The 17,614-nt window shown below is 45.3% G+C and overlaps 4 protein-coding genes across 4 annotated transcripts; 2 read left to right on the top strand and 2 right to left on the bottom strand.

Moving 5' to 3' along the window:
* Positions 1-6,200: 6,200 nt before the first annotated feature.
* Positions 6,201-6,849, top strand: E1B28_012969 (uncharacterized protein; the record flags this gene model as incomplete). Its single annotated transcript, XM_043158119.1, has 3 exons — positions 6,201-6,435; positions 6,497-6,565; positions 6,641-6,849. 3 exons carry the CDS (start codon positions 6,201-6,203, stop codon positions 6,847-6,849), a joined length of 513 nt encoding a protein of 170 aa, XP_043003462.1.
* A 1,019-nt stretch (positions 6,850-7,868) lies between these two features.
* E1B28_012968 (uncharacterized protein) lies at positions 7,869-8,320 on the bottom strand (the record flags this gene model as incomplete). Its single annotated transcript, XM_043158118.1, has 3 exons — positions 7,869-7,947; positions 8,004-8,220; positions 8,281-8,320. The coding sequence occupies 3 exons, from the start codon at positions 8,318-8,320 to the stop codon at positions 7,869-7,871; spliced, it is 336 nt and encodes a 111-aa protein (XP_043003461.1).
* Positions 8,321-10,085: 1,765 nt separating this feature from the next.
* On the bottom strand, positions 10,086-10,595 carry E1B28_012967 (uncharacterized protein). The gene is made up of 4 exons (XM_043158117.1): positions 10,513-10,595; positions 10,369-10,436; positions 10,249-10,311; positions 10,086-10,193 (listed from the first exon to the last, which is right to left on the bottom strand). The coding sequence occupies exons 1-3, from the start codon at positions 10,553-10,555 to the stop codon at positions 10,294-10,296; spliced, it is 129 nt and encodes a 42-aa protein (XP_043003460.1). The 5' UTR covers positions 10,556-10,595; the 3' UTR covers positions 10,086-10,193; positions 10,249-10,293.
* Positions 10,596-15,103: 4,508 nt separating this feature from the next.
* E1B28_012966 (uncharacterized protein) lies at positions 15,104-17,138 on the top strand (the record flags this gene model as incomplete). The annotated part of the gene is made up of 10 exons (XM_043158116.1): positions 15,104-15,154; positions 15,221-15,258; positions 15,322-15,389; positions 15,437-15,516; positions 15,569-15,625; positions 15,683-16,076; positions 16,131-16,304; positions 16,369-16,746; positions 16,808-16,975; positions 17,035-17,138. The coding sequence occupies 10 exons, from the start codon at positions 15,104-15,106 to the stop codon at positions 17,136-17,138; spliced, it is 1,512 nt and encodes a 503-aa protein (XP_043003459.1).
* Positions 17,139-17,614: the final 476 nt, after the last annotated feature.

Here is a 17,614-nt window from a genome sequence, read left to right as displayed (position 1 = left end):
TTCAGAGCAATGCGGAGAACGAGTGGGTTATGCTATGGGCTACTCGACTTCCATCCGATTATGGTCACTTTCAAGCTTTCACAATCTTACTTCACTAATTTCGGGCGGGAAGCGAGAGGTCGCTAATTCTACACAGTCACATCGTGCATGATCGTATCAATTGAGTCGTAATCAATTTCGCCGTCTCTTTTGGTAATTTAGGACACGGATGATGCACGCATGACTTCTCTCGATCCGCCATTCGAGGCCTCTCCGACTCATCACTTTTGAACATTGAAGAATAATTCATAAAATACACAACAGGCATTGATAAACACCGTACGGCTCTAACAAATCAACCATTTTTCCTACACATCTCTGTGCAGCTGAAGAACACGCAATCGGGAGCTCACGCCGGTAAGAGTTGTAGGTATTTGACCACCGCGGATCTCTCGGGAGGCTGCCCATCAGTCGGCAGTCCTCGGCATACGCTCAGACCAAATAAATCCAAACCGGAGCAAACTCCGAGTCCTTGACGTACGTCGCGCATCCGGTCCTATCTTTCCACTCATGCCCTCGAATCGGTGAAACTCACCTCAGGCAGGAGTTTGACAGCTACGTAACGGCCTGATAGGCCCCCAAAAAAGCCGTGAGAAAGGAGCCTCAAAGGCCTTCTACGCTGTCAAAGTTTCCAAGGCACCGCGTTATACGGCTCTACCCGCTGCTACGACTTGCGCCTAATCTGCTTCGTCCCTCCCTTGATTTTCATTCCGCTCTGTCTCTTGCGTCCTCTGCCGTCATTTGGGACAAGACGACGCTAATCAAGCCTCCTGCGGTGTCTCAACACTGCGGAAACCACCTGACGTATCCCGAAATTCTAGGTTGTAAATACTACAGCTACTCGCACTTTTTTCACTCGGTCGTTCTTGTTCTCCTCGATCGTTCGCATCCTCCACGATTTATATGGGATGGAAGATGCAAACTTTACCTCCCACGATGCCAAGTACTGCGGAGCCACACGCTGAATACCTGAAATTACACATCCCCAGTGGTATGTGCACCTATCTGTTCCTCCTCACTGCCACTCACTCAATTCTTAATTTCCCTCTATCCTTTGAACTCGGCGTTCACCAGCACTTTTACAGCCTGGAAGATACAAGCTAAGCCACTTGCAGCATCATGCGCCACGGAAACCACCAGATCCAGGAACTCGAGATGCTATACCCTTAGGTACGTAGATGAATACATCTTCCTTCCAATCTGCAACTGTTCTAAGAATCTTCAAGATTTTTTCGACGGTTGCGCTGAGGGTTTGAATGCGCCCTGCCACTTTAAGATGGATTACATTCGTGGCTTCAGGTGTGCGTGTCAAAAAGTCCTTCTACCTGCCTCTCAGCTTTTTAACCATTGCCTCTGACAATCCAGAATTTTTTTTAAGATATTAAGGCTGCCATCAAGTGCGGTTGGAGGCGTTCATATCCACACAGTGACTTCACAGACAACAACTCACCGTATTCTTTCTCAACCCTTTCATCGTCTTCGATGTGATCATTTTGAGGAATTGTGGATTGTTTTTACTCGTGCTATTCCTCTCCATGAGGTGAACCATCTTGAAGGACCCGACGTTATCTGTTTTTTTTTGTATCTTGTTTATACGTTTTGTGTTTAAAGCATGCGCCCTCATTGGGTGTGTACCACCGGTTATCCAGGTCTAGCTTAAATAATTTATGTGTCTTCTCAATAGTATTACGACCAATACAAGGCTGGTTGTCCCATCTGAACGCTGAAATGGCCAAAATCTTTGAGTGTCCGAAACTGACACCGGCATTCCGGCTATCCAGTAACCGGTGCCTTTAGGAGACTTCCCACAACATAAATTGTTTTTCTGTACGTGTAGTACTCATTCAATTGCTTATTCCTGCGGTGAAACACATCGGTTCTACAGTATGATTAGTCTATCAAAATTTCGAGTCAAACAAACGATTAGAATATGGTGAACAAAAAAGTAAGAAAACTGGCGCACCGTTTGACCCAGAGTTTCGCGCTAAGCATAGTGGTGAATCATATTGAGGTTCGTCGTGAAAGTTGTGCTTAATGGTTTTCACAAATTTTGAATATATACTCTACAGCCTTCAATAAGCCCTATTGATTGATTTCGACGGCCAACGACGCTAAATGTGCAGCGGTAGCCAGTTGTATAAATACGCAATAAATATATAAAGCACATGTCAGAATGGCAATAAAAGTATAATGAGCTGCTTTACATCCCGAGATTCTGATCACTGGAGTTGGGTTTATCGTACCTTCAGACTGATATTGGAAGGTCAATAACGTCTTGTGTATGGGCAGCTAGCTTCATGGTATACTTAATGCGTAAATCTGGGTCGCCGGTTTTCTTACTTTTTCAATTACTTTATTCTGATCGTGTGTTTGACTCGAAATTTTGATAGGCTAATCATACCATAAGTAAAATCAATGTTTTTCACTGCAAGAATAAGAAATTGATCGAGTATTGCATGTACAGGAAAACCATTTATGTTCTCCGAGAAGCGCCGGTTACAGAATCGCCGAAATGCCGGTGCTCGTTTCGGACAAGTTCTACTTGAATCGGAAAGCCAGCCTTAAAGTGGTTTTGAACGACACCAGGAGAATTTATATATTATTGAGGTGTAGCCTGTACTATATACGATGCACAGATATCATAGTAGTACCGCTTCAACCATGAAGCAGAGATACTAGATTGCGTGTAGGCACGGTCCGCCGGCCTTTAAGTAGCTTAGGCAGTAGCGAGCTTCTCTCGTGCTTCGAGTAGCTTTATTCTGAATAGAGAAAATGATTAGGATGAAGTGGGTGCGAAGGTCAATCTTGCCGAACACACCTAGGTCCCACGAGATTCTATAATCATAACATTATGACCAATTTCATGCTAAGTAAAACTATCTGAAGTGTTCTGTGCTCGGCATATCTTCAATGTCTTGAAATGGTTCTGGATATGACCGATGTAAGGGACAGGTAGAACAAGGAAAGAAATTTTGGGATGCGTACCAGTAATACCAACGAGATTTAGATATGATCGACAACTACATGTCCTTATGAACGTCATTCAGCCTCGTAAATTCTTGAATGATGATCTTAGAGAAGGTCAGACAATGAAAAAAATTAGTATCCCTATGTACCCGTGTAGTAACACATACGAGGATCTTGAATTTAAATGGCGGGTATGGCAGGTTCTTCAAGGTAATAAGATGTCGCGACATGAGAAGGGCCCAATATGCATGTCTGAGATCAAATAACGAAAGGAATGAAAAGTGCAGGCACATACCGGAAGGCTGTAGCAGCTCAATTTCTGGTTCCAGGGTGAAATCTATGCTACCCAACGTCGTTGGAGGTCGAGTTCACGTCTCCTTGTCCCAAATGACGGCGGAGGACACAAGAGACGGAGGGGAATGAAAACGAAGTAGATTAGGCGCAAGTTGTAGCAGCGGGTAGAGCCGTATAACGCGGTGCCTTGGAAACTTTGACGGCGTAGAAGGCCTTTGAGGCCCCTTTTCTCACGGCTTTTTTGGGGGCCTATCAGGCCTTTACGTTAGCTGTCAAACTCCTGCCTGAGGTGGTGAAACTAGCCATATCGATACTAATACTCTGTTAGGTTGCTGTTACGACATGGGTTTAAAGAGCAATTCAAAATAGTGCGTTTGTCGCCCGTCATTGGATGACTTTCCGTCGCCAAAAACACGTCTAGGATTTTCTAAATCCCTTGATGGCGGAGTTTGAAAAACATTTAGCTTTTTGTTGTGTTCCCGCCGACCATCTGTATTTAGAGAAACATAGATCCTAGTCGCTACACTAAGTTACTTCTTGACATGGTGGATGACGACACCGCCCTACTCCAGCTGTTGCTGCTGAGCATGATACACGTTTTGTAGAAAATGAATGAACCTCCCATGCCTCACCTAAAGAGTGTTCAATTCCTTGTCAATTCCAGCAAAAAGTAAGAGATATACGGGTTTTTACTGACCTTGTACAAGTCAGAAATTGTTTTTTTGCAGTCCAAAATTGAAATTAAGAAGGCTAGAGGAAAATGGAATCAGAGGGAATTCCACAAATTGTAGAAAATATATGATAGAACATCCATAACGATTTTTGAGCCTTACGACTAACGGCTGCATGCTGTGGCTGGATGTCGAGCGAGACCATGAAGACGACGCCGGCGGCGGAGGGCCAGCTGACGTGACTCGTATCCCCGAATTGCCTCGGCAAAACTCGGATAATGTCGGCTAATCTAGAAAACACAGAATTTAGACTGGAAGGGGGGGTACCCCCCCCCCCCTCCAGACTAAAATCTAGAACGGGGTCCTTTTTCGAACTCCGCTAGCCGGAACGGACTCATCACCATTTGGGTCATCGGCTAAGCTCGGCTAAGCTGTTTAGAATAGGATCTGGTTTAGAAAGGGCCACGGAAAGTCATCCATTCTTGAATTTACCTGATTTTGAGGCCAGATAGCACTGACATGGGCTTGGGCTTCTATCCCCATTTGGCGAGCAATTCCAGAACTTGAATACTTGAGTCACTATCGTAACACACAACTTGACCTGTGCCATCCATCGTAGGAGCGTTATTGGGTCACTTGGTCCGATCACCTTCAACGGTATTGGGAAGATGGCAGGTGGCAGATATGGCAGAGGACCTTTACAAGACCGATTTTCCTTGAACGTTCAGCGCTCAGCTCCCGGTTGCTCAATCCGAGCCGTCTCGAGATTATGGAGCGTGTCGCAGAGCTCGAGGTTGTACCAAGCTGGTTTGAGGTTTTGGAGGATCGGAGATGGCTCGTGGTGAATGAATTTCAGGTTCGTGCCCTGATCAACTCATGACAACTATCGTAGTTGAGGTATTTTGTGGTTATCTGTAGGACTACGATACTCGGACGTCGGTGTCTGCACTCATAAATCCCAGGCTAGCCCTGTAGTCCCCTCCGGTTCCTGAATAGCAAGATTGGATAGCGCCAGACCTACAAATGGGGTTATAAAAAAGGCTGAGGCGTGCTCAAGCGATATATGTCAGTGAATAGGACCTGTCGGTCACGATTACAGAGCATTCAGTGGGCTGGTATAATCGAGTGGAAGAGTTTTTAATCTTCTGATCTCACAGCAACCGCTGGCTTTTCTGTCGACTACGATTTCACGCCGCGGAGAGAGGCGAGTGGGCTTGGCAATCTAGAAACGCGTGTTTCGGAGCCAATTCCTCCATACGACATCATGATCTTGTCTGCTTCCCCGAGGCCTTAGCAGCGACAAACCACGTTCTCAGGGCGCTTAGGCTAAACCTACTGAACGTAACGGTTCGGTTCCTACAGCATGACATCGATATGTGTTCTTTCGACCCATTCCTTCTTTGCACACTCGTGAATACGATAGACCATTGGACCTCCCGCGCTACAACACATACGCCGCCGAGATATCTCTCGCTATTGACGAACCCATTCAATGTCCCAACGACGTCGACAGTGACGATGTTAACGGTGGCAACGGTGATGGAGAGGGCAAAAATTCAGACGTTAATCTGTCTGGTACACCCGGTGGACGAAAAGGACCGTTATTTGAGTTGGTTGAATTAGCGAATAAATTCGAGTGCTAGTGATGGCGAAGGCGACGTTGGCGAGCGGGTCGTTTGGGTTGAATGAACTGAAACTTGTTTGACAGAGATTATAGTTCGCGTTAACAACCGCGATGTATGATAACATGCAGGTCGTATTCGACTTGGCCATTGCCCTATTCTTGAAGTTTATCTCGTTGACGGGGCGCCTCGGGTTCTATCATGGACTTGTCGGAAAATGGCCCGGGATGTGGCTTCGGAATCTCCTGGATAGATCAGGTTCTGTTCGGGAAGGGGAGTGACGGGCCTACTTCGAAGAAATGTGGCAAGTATGTATGGTACTTTCAAGGCGAGGACCTACATTCTCAAGCAGCCCCGAAACCGCTCTCCGATCTCCCTGGATGGAGGAAGATTCATAGAATGCTTAGAGAGAATCCGACCTATTGGCTGCACCACGTACAGCCTTTTACACCGGGACAAGAAACTTCATCCACGAGCACCTACATCCACGTGAGCACATTCTCAATATCCAAGTAACGTTCGGAGATGAATGGGTGGGGAACGAGGCATCCTCGGCCTCGTTCAAACTGAATACAGGCAGTCCAGTCTGACCGACACGGCCATCTTTATGGAGCTCGCAAGTAACGATTGTCAAGATGGACAGTTATTACATGAGCGGAGAGGCAAGCTTGCTACAGCCTTTACACCGGGACAACAAACGATCCACGAGCACCTACATCCACCTGGGCACATTTTCCATATACAAGCAACGCTCAGAGATGAATGGGTGGGGAATAAGGCACTCTCGGCCTCGTTCAAGAGGCATCTCAGTCCGATGAGCCCGGGGAAAGGTACTCGAAAAGGTATATAAGGATGGTGAGTGTCCCATTTTTCCTCATTATCTTCTCAGGTTTTTTTCTTCAGCAACTGTTACTAGTCTTCTTGACACGATGCAATTTAAACTCTCTACTTTCCTCATTGTTGTCGCATCTGGTAAGCCTTTTTGTGCCCTGTTTCCTTCTCACCATCCGCGTCCGCTGACGGTCTCTGACCTCTTCCCCCATTCAGTGATGATGCTTGCAGTTGCGCAACCAGTTGAAAGTGCTCCCGAAGCACCCGAAGCACCAGCGGAGGACGTGAGTGATATCTTTTTCATCCATTTGTCATGGGTCGCTCTCAACAAGAAATCTTTAGTTCCAGGCGGGGACGTCATTGGGCTTTTAACGATGGAATTGCACAACCAGTTGAAGCTTCTCCCGCACCCGAGGCAGATGTAAGTGATACTTTTTTCTTATCCATTTGCCACGGTCTCTCAATTAGACAAAATCTTTAGTACATATGGTTCAATTACGATTATTCTCAAATCATTGATATCGATTCCTAGTAATAGTTTTTTGTGTTAACCCATAAATTTGAATTTTTATTTTTCCGTGAACCAATGACTTCCAACAAGCCTACAGGTCTTGTTTTGAGAGGATAGTTGACGCACTACCCTTACAGGTCTCGTCGATTCCCATCCCATATGAGGTCCAGGACCGTCCTATCCGATGTAACCCTTGTTCAAGTTATCATGCAGAGGATTTTGGAACCGAGTAGATCCCTCTCGCCCGTTTGATGGGCGCTGTAGAACGAGGGGCTGATTTTGTCACTCTGATGGCGAGAATCGGGAAGCCTAACTCGGCTATCACGGCCCGTTAGGACCGTGAGATTATAAATTTGATGGGCAATGTGTGGCGGGTGGCGATTGGGTGGCGATGCACCGCCGCTCTTTCTCAACCATTATCATCGATATCCTGATTCCTCGTCGGCGCGTACTCGTCCTCCTCTTTCGTGCTGCCGTTACTTATGGGTATATAAACGCAGTGGCGTTCTGGAAGGCCACTTGAGTCACACTCGTTCCGTAACTTGAACCGTTTATCGACACTCAGGACTTGAATACTTGGTAATTGCCAACGGGAACAGAACAGAGGACATATAGCCTAAGTAATAAGTAAGTATTTATCTACAGCATTGAATACGACCCGTTATCCGCTATATCCTCGAACCATTTGTTGATGTTGTCGCAGGGGTGACATTATCGAGGATGGTAGTGAATTGTAGACTTTCGGTACGTCGAATTGAAAGCATGTATGAATGGATTTCTGCGTCCGGTTGACAACGAAAACTTTCTCTTCGGAGGGAAATGAGAAGGCGATTTGCGAGGATACTCGAGATGACGAAGGAGAAGGAAGTAAGGAGTTCGTTGAGGGTGATCTAATCGCATTGTAGGGTGGATTAGTTTGAATCAGTATCACTGTTACTGAGGTGAGGAATGAGGGTCCCTGACTCGATTGAAAAACCAAACGACTAGATTGGCGAGGTAAACAGAGCAGATGCTAAAATCGTTTGATCAACTATGGGGTCAATCGGAAGGTAAAAACCATGAACGTACATGAAGAAATAGACCACGGAATCTTTTGTGAGTGTTATCATAAGGGCACTGCAAAGTCCTGTCGAAGGGCGATATCTCCAAGCTTTCGCAAGAGCCAACGAGAGTAATACAGTGTCGGTGATTAATATAGACATCCAATAGTACACCAGCCAACGGGAACCGTCTGACGGGTCCGCGTCGGCGCAGATGTACAGCCCGGGAAACGGATTGTTAGTTCCTGTATACGTATGAAGTGTTCAATGATACTCAGACGGTAAGCGTAGGGAAAGCCACGTACCAACGAGTTTGTCATTAGGTATTCCAAATATTATTCCCATTGTCAAGGCTTCGCCGCAAGTCAAGAATACCTAAAAAGCCTCTTCTTCCGTCTTGGGATCAGCCAGGCGAAACCACGCACGCATAGAGCAACAATCTTCCAAGTGTTCCCATACATCGCGCATAATCGTAATTGTAGAATCACTAGGTTTTCGGAAATAAAGGGTTATAAGGCACAAACGCAATACTGTGGGGGAACACCCTTACGGTGTGATGTGATCACCTGAAGGGAAGCTCCGGTGTTTTGCCAATGAAAGAAATCAGCGCCTGCAAATATAAATAATTTAAGTTATGAAGTCCGATTTGACCGGCGTGATAGAATCACATCTGGTGGTAGATAGGTTAACCCGTTTCAATTGAACATCCCGAAAACGAACTCACCTCTGCCAATTGCAATCAAATGATGCGATGATATGAGTATAACGATAACGGAGCGCATCAAAGATGGAACCCCTACTGAATATGACGGTTTTGGGTGTAGGAACACTGGATGTGAGTGAGCGTGCCGGTCTTTCGAGAGATAATCAAAAGACATACCAATGGCATTCGAGCTGAAATGAACGAATCGGGAGCGGCTCCAGGTTCAGTTACCCAATGCACTGGACTGGGACGTACATGTTGAAGAGTAACCCATAATATCGGCTCTGCTAAGGTGTGAGCTCAAAGGGATGCAGGGTGTTTTCTGAACTGACCCAAAGAAAAAGCCCTTTCGCGATCGACCATCGCTGTTTCTTTGAAGTTGTTTGAGGAAAGAGTGAAATCAGGGGGTGATTGGCTTAGGAACATACCCAGAAAAACTCGACCTAGAAGAAAGGGGGTGGTCAACGTCGAAAGGAGGTGATGTCGTGAAACCTACCTCCGTGTCCAATTGAAGAACTTGCGATGTAGAGTGACACGACAAATTTGAATGCCTGATGACGCCGTACGGTAGTTTGGGCAACTCACCATATTCGTACAGAATAAGAATACCACTTGCAACTATAACATGGCCTGTTGTCAGAGGTGTTATTGACATTGACAGAATATGCCACTCACGGTAAGCGTTCCTTTCAGCTCTAGCCTCAAAGAACGGGGAAAAGTCAATTTCATCCATCCTGGACTGTCAGAGAGCAGGGTCGACTCCGAGTCTTCGCCGCTTCAAAGTTGTGTAAGCACCCTCCTTATACAGTGCAGTTTGCCTGTCAGTGTGATTGAAGGAAGAGAAGAAGGGACGAATACAATGAAGATGACTCGACGTGGTAAAGTTGTGTTCTAAACCCGTTCAGCCCGAATCACCCTGTGGGTAGAACCCCACAGCGCCAAATGTACTTCCCTTAATTAGGCTTTACGTGTAATTGGACCCACAGGCACAGGAAAGTCAATTACAACCTTGGCGATCTCGGCTTGTCTCCCGGCAGTAAAAGGAGTACGGAATACTGGTTCATGTCCTTGTAGATATCTAACAGTAAACTCAGTTCAGGTGTCATACTCGTACGCGTAAGCTCTCCCTACAGGGAGCACACGAAGATTTGGACAGACGGCGTCGAAGCAAGCACGGCCAACTCGGGCTCTAAAAAAGGTAACCCCTAAGCTCCACCGTACCTGGTGGAAAGAAGCAAGTGGAACACCGTTTGCATCGGATATGACCTCACATGGGATAGATTTGACTGGAAAAGTCCGAATCCCGACCTGCCAGTGCGTGGGAAACCCGCACGTAAGGAAGAGCGCCTTATTTCCCAACATATTTGGCCACCCTACAGTATCCTCTCAAAACAAAATCATCGAAAAGGAGTGAGGAATCTATTATGGAAGTGACTAAGTATGGGTTAACACAAAAAGGTATTTCTAGGAATCGCTATCAATGACTTGAGGATGTTTGTAATTGAACCATATGTACTCAAGATGTCTAATTGAGACCAACAAGCGGACACGAGAAAAAAGCATCACTCACGTCTGCCTGCGGTGGGGGAGAAGCGCCGCTTTCAACTGTCCAGTATCACCACGTGACGGCGTACTAAAGATTTTCTTCTAGTTGAGACCACGACAAATGGATAAGAAAGGTATCACTCACGTCCTCCGTCGGTGCTTCGGGTGCTTCGGGAGCACTTTCGACTGGTTGAGCAACTGTAAGCATCATCACTAAATGGGGGAAGGCGTTAAAGACCCGTCAGCGGATGCGGATGGTGAGAAGAAAACGGGGCACAAAAGGGCTTACCAGATGCGATGACAACGAGGAAAGTAGAAACCTTGAATTGCATTGCGTCAAGAAGAATAGTAACGGTTGTTGAAAGAAAAAAACGAAAAGATAATGAAGAAAAGTGAGAGTCTGCTCCATCCTTATATACCTTTCCTCGACGGAACCTGTCGGACTGCATTGCCTCTCTTCAGTTCAAACGAAGGCCGAGTATCCCTTGTTCCCCAACACCGCAAGTCCCAAATTGTTCCCTCAATTAAGTACCCTCCATTCATCTCTGACTCGTACTTGAAACGCCACCGTGGGCCAGCTGATGATTGCGATGCAGGAGCTCATAAATGAATCGAGTATGTAGCCATCCTACGAGACTTCCCCGATCATCCCATTCATCTCCGAGTGCTGCTTGGTAACACCACCGTGTCTAGTGATTTGCGGATGTAGGTACTCGTGGATGAAGTTTTTGTCCTGGTGTAAAGACTATACATGGTGCAGCAACAACGACTGTTTAGACTCTAGAGCATTCCAGTTATCCGAATAATTGTAGGCCGCTTTCAAAAAAAAAACTTGTGTTACAAATCACTCCACCTGCTCCAATTTACATACCGTCCTGTCGACGTGTGATTCGACTCTTCCCTCGACGGCGAGCTCGACGACGTAGCTGTCACTTGTAGGGTCTGAAATTTGGTGAGTGCATTAGTCTCCATATCCACATTATACCCTAAAACCTTCCATGATTCAATATCTATTTAGCCCTTTCAATACAAGATTTACTTCACTCACCACCACCGTCAATTATGGGAAACTTTCAATACGTGCACCCTCAAAAGAAAATGTCTACATCACGCAGTATCTTCGAGGACAATGGCCGTCAAAAATATCGCATTTCAGTGGCTACAGTACACGAGCCTTCCGCCGACTTCGTAGCTTATACAATAGGCTATAGAGTGAGTCGAGTCTGTGGGTCCATATGCGAGACTATGATATCAGTATTGGAGCAGGTGGAGTGATTTGTAAACGCAAGTTTTTTTTTGAAAGCGGCCTACAATTATTCGGATAACTGTCAGATTTATCTAACCTTCCTCCATTCAGGGGCGTCAGGGAGCGATGTCGGGGCACTGCTTACCGAAGAGTCTTGATCTTGGATACACCTAGGGATGTGTCCGTTCAAGTATGGAAATGTGATACACACCCGTAAGTATCTTCGGAGTAGGCCCGTCGCTCACCTTTCTGAACATGCCCTGAATACGTTCTGATGGGAATCGCAGTCGAGAGAACCAGAATTTATATAAGTTACAGCGGAAAGAACGGAAGAATCAGGCTTGCCTTCTCGGCCAACTCGGATACCAAATCGTAACCGTACCACGGGTGGGTGTTACTTGGAGAAAGGTAGCCATAAACAACATCGGCTAAGTTAACTCAGTTAAATCGGATGGGCGCTCGTTTTGATGTTTTGAGGTGTTGATCTTAAGTGATGGGTAGGGATGTCATCACAAGTCTTCCTATCTGGCCACTTGGACGAAATGGTGATAATAAGTGGATCTACGTCATTCGCGGATTTCAACAACGGACAAAGAGACGGGTGGAAGTAGCGCCAACGCCGACTAGCCTCTCCGTTCACACCGGCATAAGATCCATTTCCGAGTCACCCCCAATTAGTTTGTCCTTCTTGGAAAGCAGACTCCGAATATCGAACCTGTGTCCAAGATGAGCGGCCAAAATACTCGATATGAGGTAGGATGTACGTAGAGGCCACTCACTATCTCGTACATATGGAGCCCAGGACCACTTCTTCATGCACGAAACCAACTTCAACGCGTGACGGATCTACCGCCCAGAACGCTGAAGCCCACCAGTTGACAACTGAATCAAACAGCAACGTTGTCAGGCTTGTGAACCAAAAAAAATTAAAGTGTTAGGGAAAGGAAGACCACTCCGTTTTTGCCTCGTACCCCCACGCTCGCTCTCGCTCCGTTGTTTCCAGACCGAAGGTGAACAAGTCTTTTCGTCGTAGATTTCTTCAAGGAGTACCAACGGAAGAAGCCAGTTCGACATTCTCGTTTCCACTTTTCTGACCGTAGGCCACTCGACCCGTTGATTCCAGGCGAAAACACGAAGAATTGAACAGCAGAAATGGAAATGAGACCCACCCTCTCGCTAGGTCGGTAAAAAACGGCATTCGTAACACTTCGACTAAACCATACATTCCTTCATCAATTCAGAATATGAGGAGGCGGTCGTGAAGTAGGGTCACGATGTTGACCGTGATGGCGTCCTTCCGTGTGTTGTCGTTATTATCGGCATTCAACAGCCTATTTCCCCCTCCACCACCGTAGACAAGAGTCACTATGCCAATGCCAACGCCAGTATTGACATTCCCATAAGCCTCCCGTCAACCTCCCGTGGACGTAGAGCCCAGGACCAAATCCCGACGCTACTTCACCAACCCCAAAACTCTTGCCTTCGAATACTCTGTATCCCACCTCCACGCCGATACCCATCATAACAAAAAAACTGATACCTTTCGTAGGAGACATACGCATGAGGTGAGGGATTATTGTCGGAGTGTGTTATGCGTGATGGATCTATTCGCCTGGGCGTCAATGCCAGCCAAAATCGGCTCGGCACTCGTTTCGATGCATTGGGTTACGATGTCGATGTCGGAGGAAGTGAAGTGAGAGATAGAAGCCGATGGAGACGAGTTCTAATCCATTGGATGAAATGTTTGTCTGGTTTTGCATGAGCATTAGGAATACACTTTGTTCGAGGATTCCAATGGATGGGTGGAGCTGGATAAGAGAAGCAGGGTCGGAATGACTCCCCGACAAGTTACCCCAGAGTAACCCTCCGTAACACCTCACTCGCGAGCTCCACAACTAAAGGAAAGATGTCGATGAAGGTGTCTTCCATGCCCGACTGTCTCTGTACTCTCACCCTGAACTGACTGAAAGTAGCTAAAGTGGTGCAGAATGCGTCAATCGAAGCTTTGTCTAGAGTATTCCTTTTCCGTGGAGATTGATGTTGAAGATGCTGAGATATACCGACGTCGGTGGAGCACGATGTGGTAAGTGAGTTGTAAGAATAGTTAGCGACCGGAATACTAGCCATGAAGTTCGTAGCACGCACGGAAGAACGCCGTATTTCCCAATGTATTGTCCTGCCTATGTGTACCGTAACCCCTCAGAGTTCCTGTAGCATGACTGACTTATTGGACGCTACAAAAAGGGAGTGTTGAATTGTGTAGAAAAGCAAGGATGGACTTACCTCAGTGTCCACGACGTGGTTCACATCGAGAACTGTCCTCAGAGGTGGGGATGATGGGTGTCCACAACAGAAAATAGCCTGTGGGAATCTTGCGCGGGTTTATTTAGCCATTTCCGATCAAATCCGAGGACTACCTACGGCACATGGACCCAGCTCCAGATGAGGATTCAAATATTCAAATGCGGCTTGGGTACCCGCAAATCCGACACTGTTTTCTTTTCCCCTTGTAATCTTATTATCCCGAAATCGGACTGGTTTCGATTTTTTTTTTTTTTTTCGGTCTTTCAGCGTAACGGTCAGCCCCGCCGGTTCCACTCAGGGTCCCGGTAAATCGATATATCCTAATTATAATTTCCATTTATTCCCACTCGAAGCTATCCCATTGTATCAACGCTCGGGGGATACTAGTCCACTCTCCCCGCAAATGCACGTGGCACGCACGGAGAAACGCAAGGGACACCTATCGATTGGATCAGGCAATCCACTACTAGTAGGTACCAGAAATAGAAGACAGGTGGTGTACAGGTCTTCTTCCCTCACGGGTTCGGTCGGCGGTTCAAACTTTTAACTTCTCACCCTGGCCAGGTCAATCCGTTGAATTTTCTTTCTTTTTTTCAACGCATTGCTCCTTTTCCGTCCACCTATCAGCGATTACCAGAACCCAATCATCAATCGTCAATACAAAAAACCAGATTCGAAGCCGGCGTTCACCACGTCTCAAGGGTTGTACCCTTGCTATTCCCGTTTTGTTCTGTTATCCCGGATCAAACGCACGAAGTTACGATTTTGCGGCAGGCTTGATGTTATGGTTACTGTCACACACATAAAAAATGAGCCAGGCAATTGCACAGGTTGATTTCTCCCACTCCCACCTCTCCCAGTATGGCGGCAACGTCTTCCTTTTTCCAAGACTCACACCATATGAACTTCTCTGGCGGCAATTCATTTACAAACGCAAGAACTGTTGTTAACCACAATTATCCAGCGCTCCTACAGCCTGAATATGGAGGATCAAGTGATAAGGAGTGTTCTACAACCAGGGACAAGGAGAACTTGTTTAATTTGGTGAGCATCCCTTCCAATTGCCCTTAAACAATGCTGATGGACGTGCTATCATTTCCAGGCTGAAGAACACGGGTTCCGATTGATAAGGATGGGGGATATTATTGTGGAAAAAGAAGTTTCATCAGATGTTCTCAACATTTCAGTCAAATGTCCTGCTGGTCGTGTCTTGAAGAAAACAAACCCATTCTGAAGTCGTGTTAATATGGGTGATCCACCCAGTGTTTCGTGCAAAATCAGAAGGAGGATACAGAATGTGAGGATTATCAACTTTCAGGATCATTTTACCATGGTCACTTTTGAACCTGAAGATGGGACAGATGCAGAAAATCTGGAGACAGTAATAATTTCCTGTTTCCTGTTGAAGGGTTTCAAATTGTCTGATTGATATCATATATTGTATCAGGTCTGGAAGCAGATTTATAATATCTCATCCTCTCAACGGTGAGCTTATCTCATGTGTAGTAGCTATGCCACAGCTGATATGCCCCAAATTCGGAATCACAGACTTGACATGCTACCTCAGCTTTTTGGATTGGCTCATTCAAGAACACCAACCCTAATATTCCACGATGGTGCGTTTTTATCTTACTGTCCCATTTCCCCTCTAACTTTTAAACAGTGTTCATCAGTGGAGGTGCTATATTCAGTCAGTTTGGCATTGATACACCAGTTGTTAGGAATTATCTTTGGTATAAAATGGTATGTTGAACCCCGCAGCATTCTAGCTTCTCAATTAACAGGTTCTTTCAAGTACCGCTCATTCTATGCCATGATAACCAACAGTGATATGCGGAGACTATTGAAAAATGTGCATAGGTTGTCTAGATAAGGTTTTGAAACTTAATTTTCTAATGTTTTATGGCAGGCTCATTCAATCAATCATGAAGAATGGGTTTTCAACTTCAGAAGCAATGTTTGGCAGTATGAATTCACATCATCCTTTTCTGAATTTCCTCAGTCCAGCAGCAGCAGACCTCTATTCATTAGCTTTCAGCTAATAAACCAATCTTATCAGAATTTATGCCTTGAACCTAAGGCAATCATTGATGGTCTTCAGGAAGAGTTCTTCAAGTTGGTTACCTCAATTGGAGCCATGCACATCATTCCAGATTGCTTTATACCCCATAACTTACTTCCATTTGGAGCCATTATTGATTGGGAGAAGTCTTGTATTCTGGCACATCTCCCTTCCATACCATCCCCTGAATGGTGCTTTTATCTCAGCACACATGGAGTCAAGGCCAGGCTTTCAGAATTAGGTAATCTATATCATGGTTCATGCCCTCACCTCATTCTTACTAAGTCACTGGCAGCTTCAGGTCGTGTTGACCTGATATTTGATGACCCTGGAGTAAATATAATCAGACTACGGATCAGGTTGCAAATACCTTCTGATGAACAGGAACAACTTCGATGTGCATATCTGAGTCAATCACTCCAATTTTTCAAGGATATTGGTCATCCTAAAGCCTCTTGGAACAGTGTATGTAAGTTCTAGTTCTAGTTTCATTACCTTCTTCCCCTGGCATTGAGCTAATATTGTTATTGAAGTGCTCATGGATGAAGTCTACTTTATTCTGACTGGAACTTTCACCTCCAACTTTATTCATAACTTCTCAACTAAAGTCTACCTATTTATTCAACCACTTCTTTCAATAGCTCCCAAACAGATCAACAATATGCCATGTCTCCATTGGCCTTTGGACAGCCAGGTGTACTATTGGTCCTCTGATTCCAATGGGAAGACACCAATACCAAAGGAGAATTGGGCACAGTATGAGATTCCAACACTGGATTTGTATACATACATTGGGACTTCATGGGATCAGTTTGATTATGCATCTGTGGAAGAATACCTGACAATCAAGGGGTATGATCCGTACAGTGATGAGTATGCAAGGGTGCATGGATATCAAATTATAAACCTGTGTGAGTTTTCCATGTTTCTTCAAGGTTCATCTTTCATTATCTTCTATTATTACTCTTCCAGGGGATCCACATACTGGGGATGAATGGGTTCATCTAGAAAGTCAGGAATGGACAAACACTGAAGGCCAACTTGGTGCAGAGGGCCTAGGATCCAATGAAGCTTTGAAGAATCTGAGAAGTGATAAATTCATGAGCTGGCTAACAAGGGGTTGGCTAAAACATAGTCATGGTGAGATGCCATTTACATATTTTTGGGAACTTCCAGCTTAGCTTGATGGGTACTGAAAGGTGCAGTCTGTACAGCCAAAGACAACCTTAAGCAAATTACCCCAGAAGTTGACAGTGAAGATGATGATATATTCTCCATTGTATCTGATTTGCCAAATGCTTAGACAGACTGATATCCAATTACTTGTATCAGAGCACTTTGACAGAGAACCCATGTATTTTAAACTATAATATTTGTGACTTAATTTTATTACTTATTCTTGCTGCCAATGTTATGGGAGCTATATGAATCCATTTTTGTCAGTTGTGGCACATCTGGCCATTCATTTCTATATTTGTATATTATATGATGTATAAGGAGAAAATTTGTTGTTATACTCATAGTGTTATTATCCACAGATTGTACTGACTTCAAATCTTTTTCAGATCACAGTCTCTTAGCATAATGGGGAGATCATTGTATTGTGGGAGTGTTTAATTATTATTCTCCTGATTTATTTCTGTTTTCAGAAGGCACATTTCATCTCCAAGCTACCTGGACTGGAAGATGACCCCCAAGTATGGTGTTATATACTTAAGATTTTCTGTCTGTTAATTGCTGATACATAAAAGAAACAAAGGTTGAGTACACCTTATCCCC

The sequence above is a fragment of the Marasmius oreades genome, chromosome 9 (assembly GCF_018924745.1).
Source record: "Marasmius oreades isolate 03SP1 chromosome 9, whole genome shotgun sequence".
Lineage (NCBI taxonomy): Eukaryota > Fungi > Basidiomycota > Agaricomycetes > Agaricales > Marasmiaceae > Marasmius > Marasmius oreades.
This window is presented reverse-complemented; position numbering and strand designations above follow the sequence as displayed.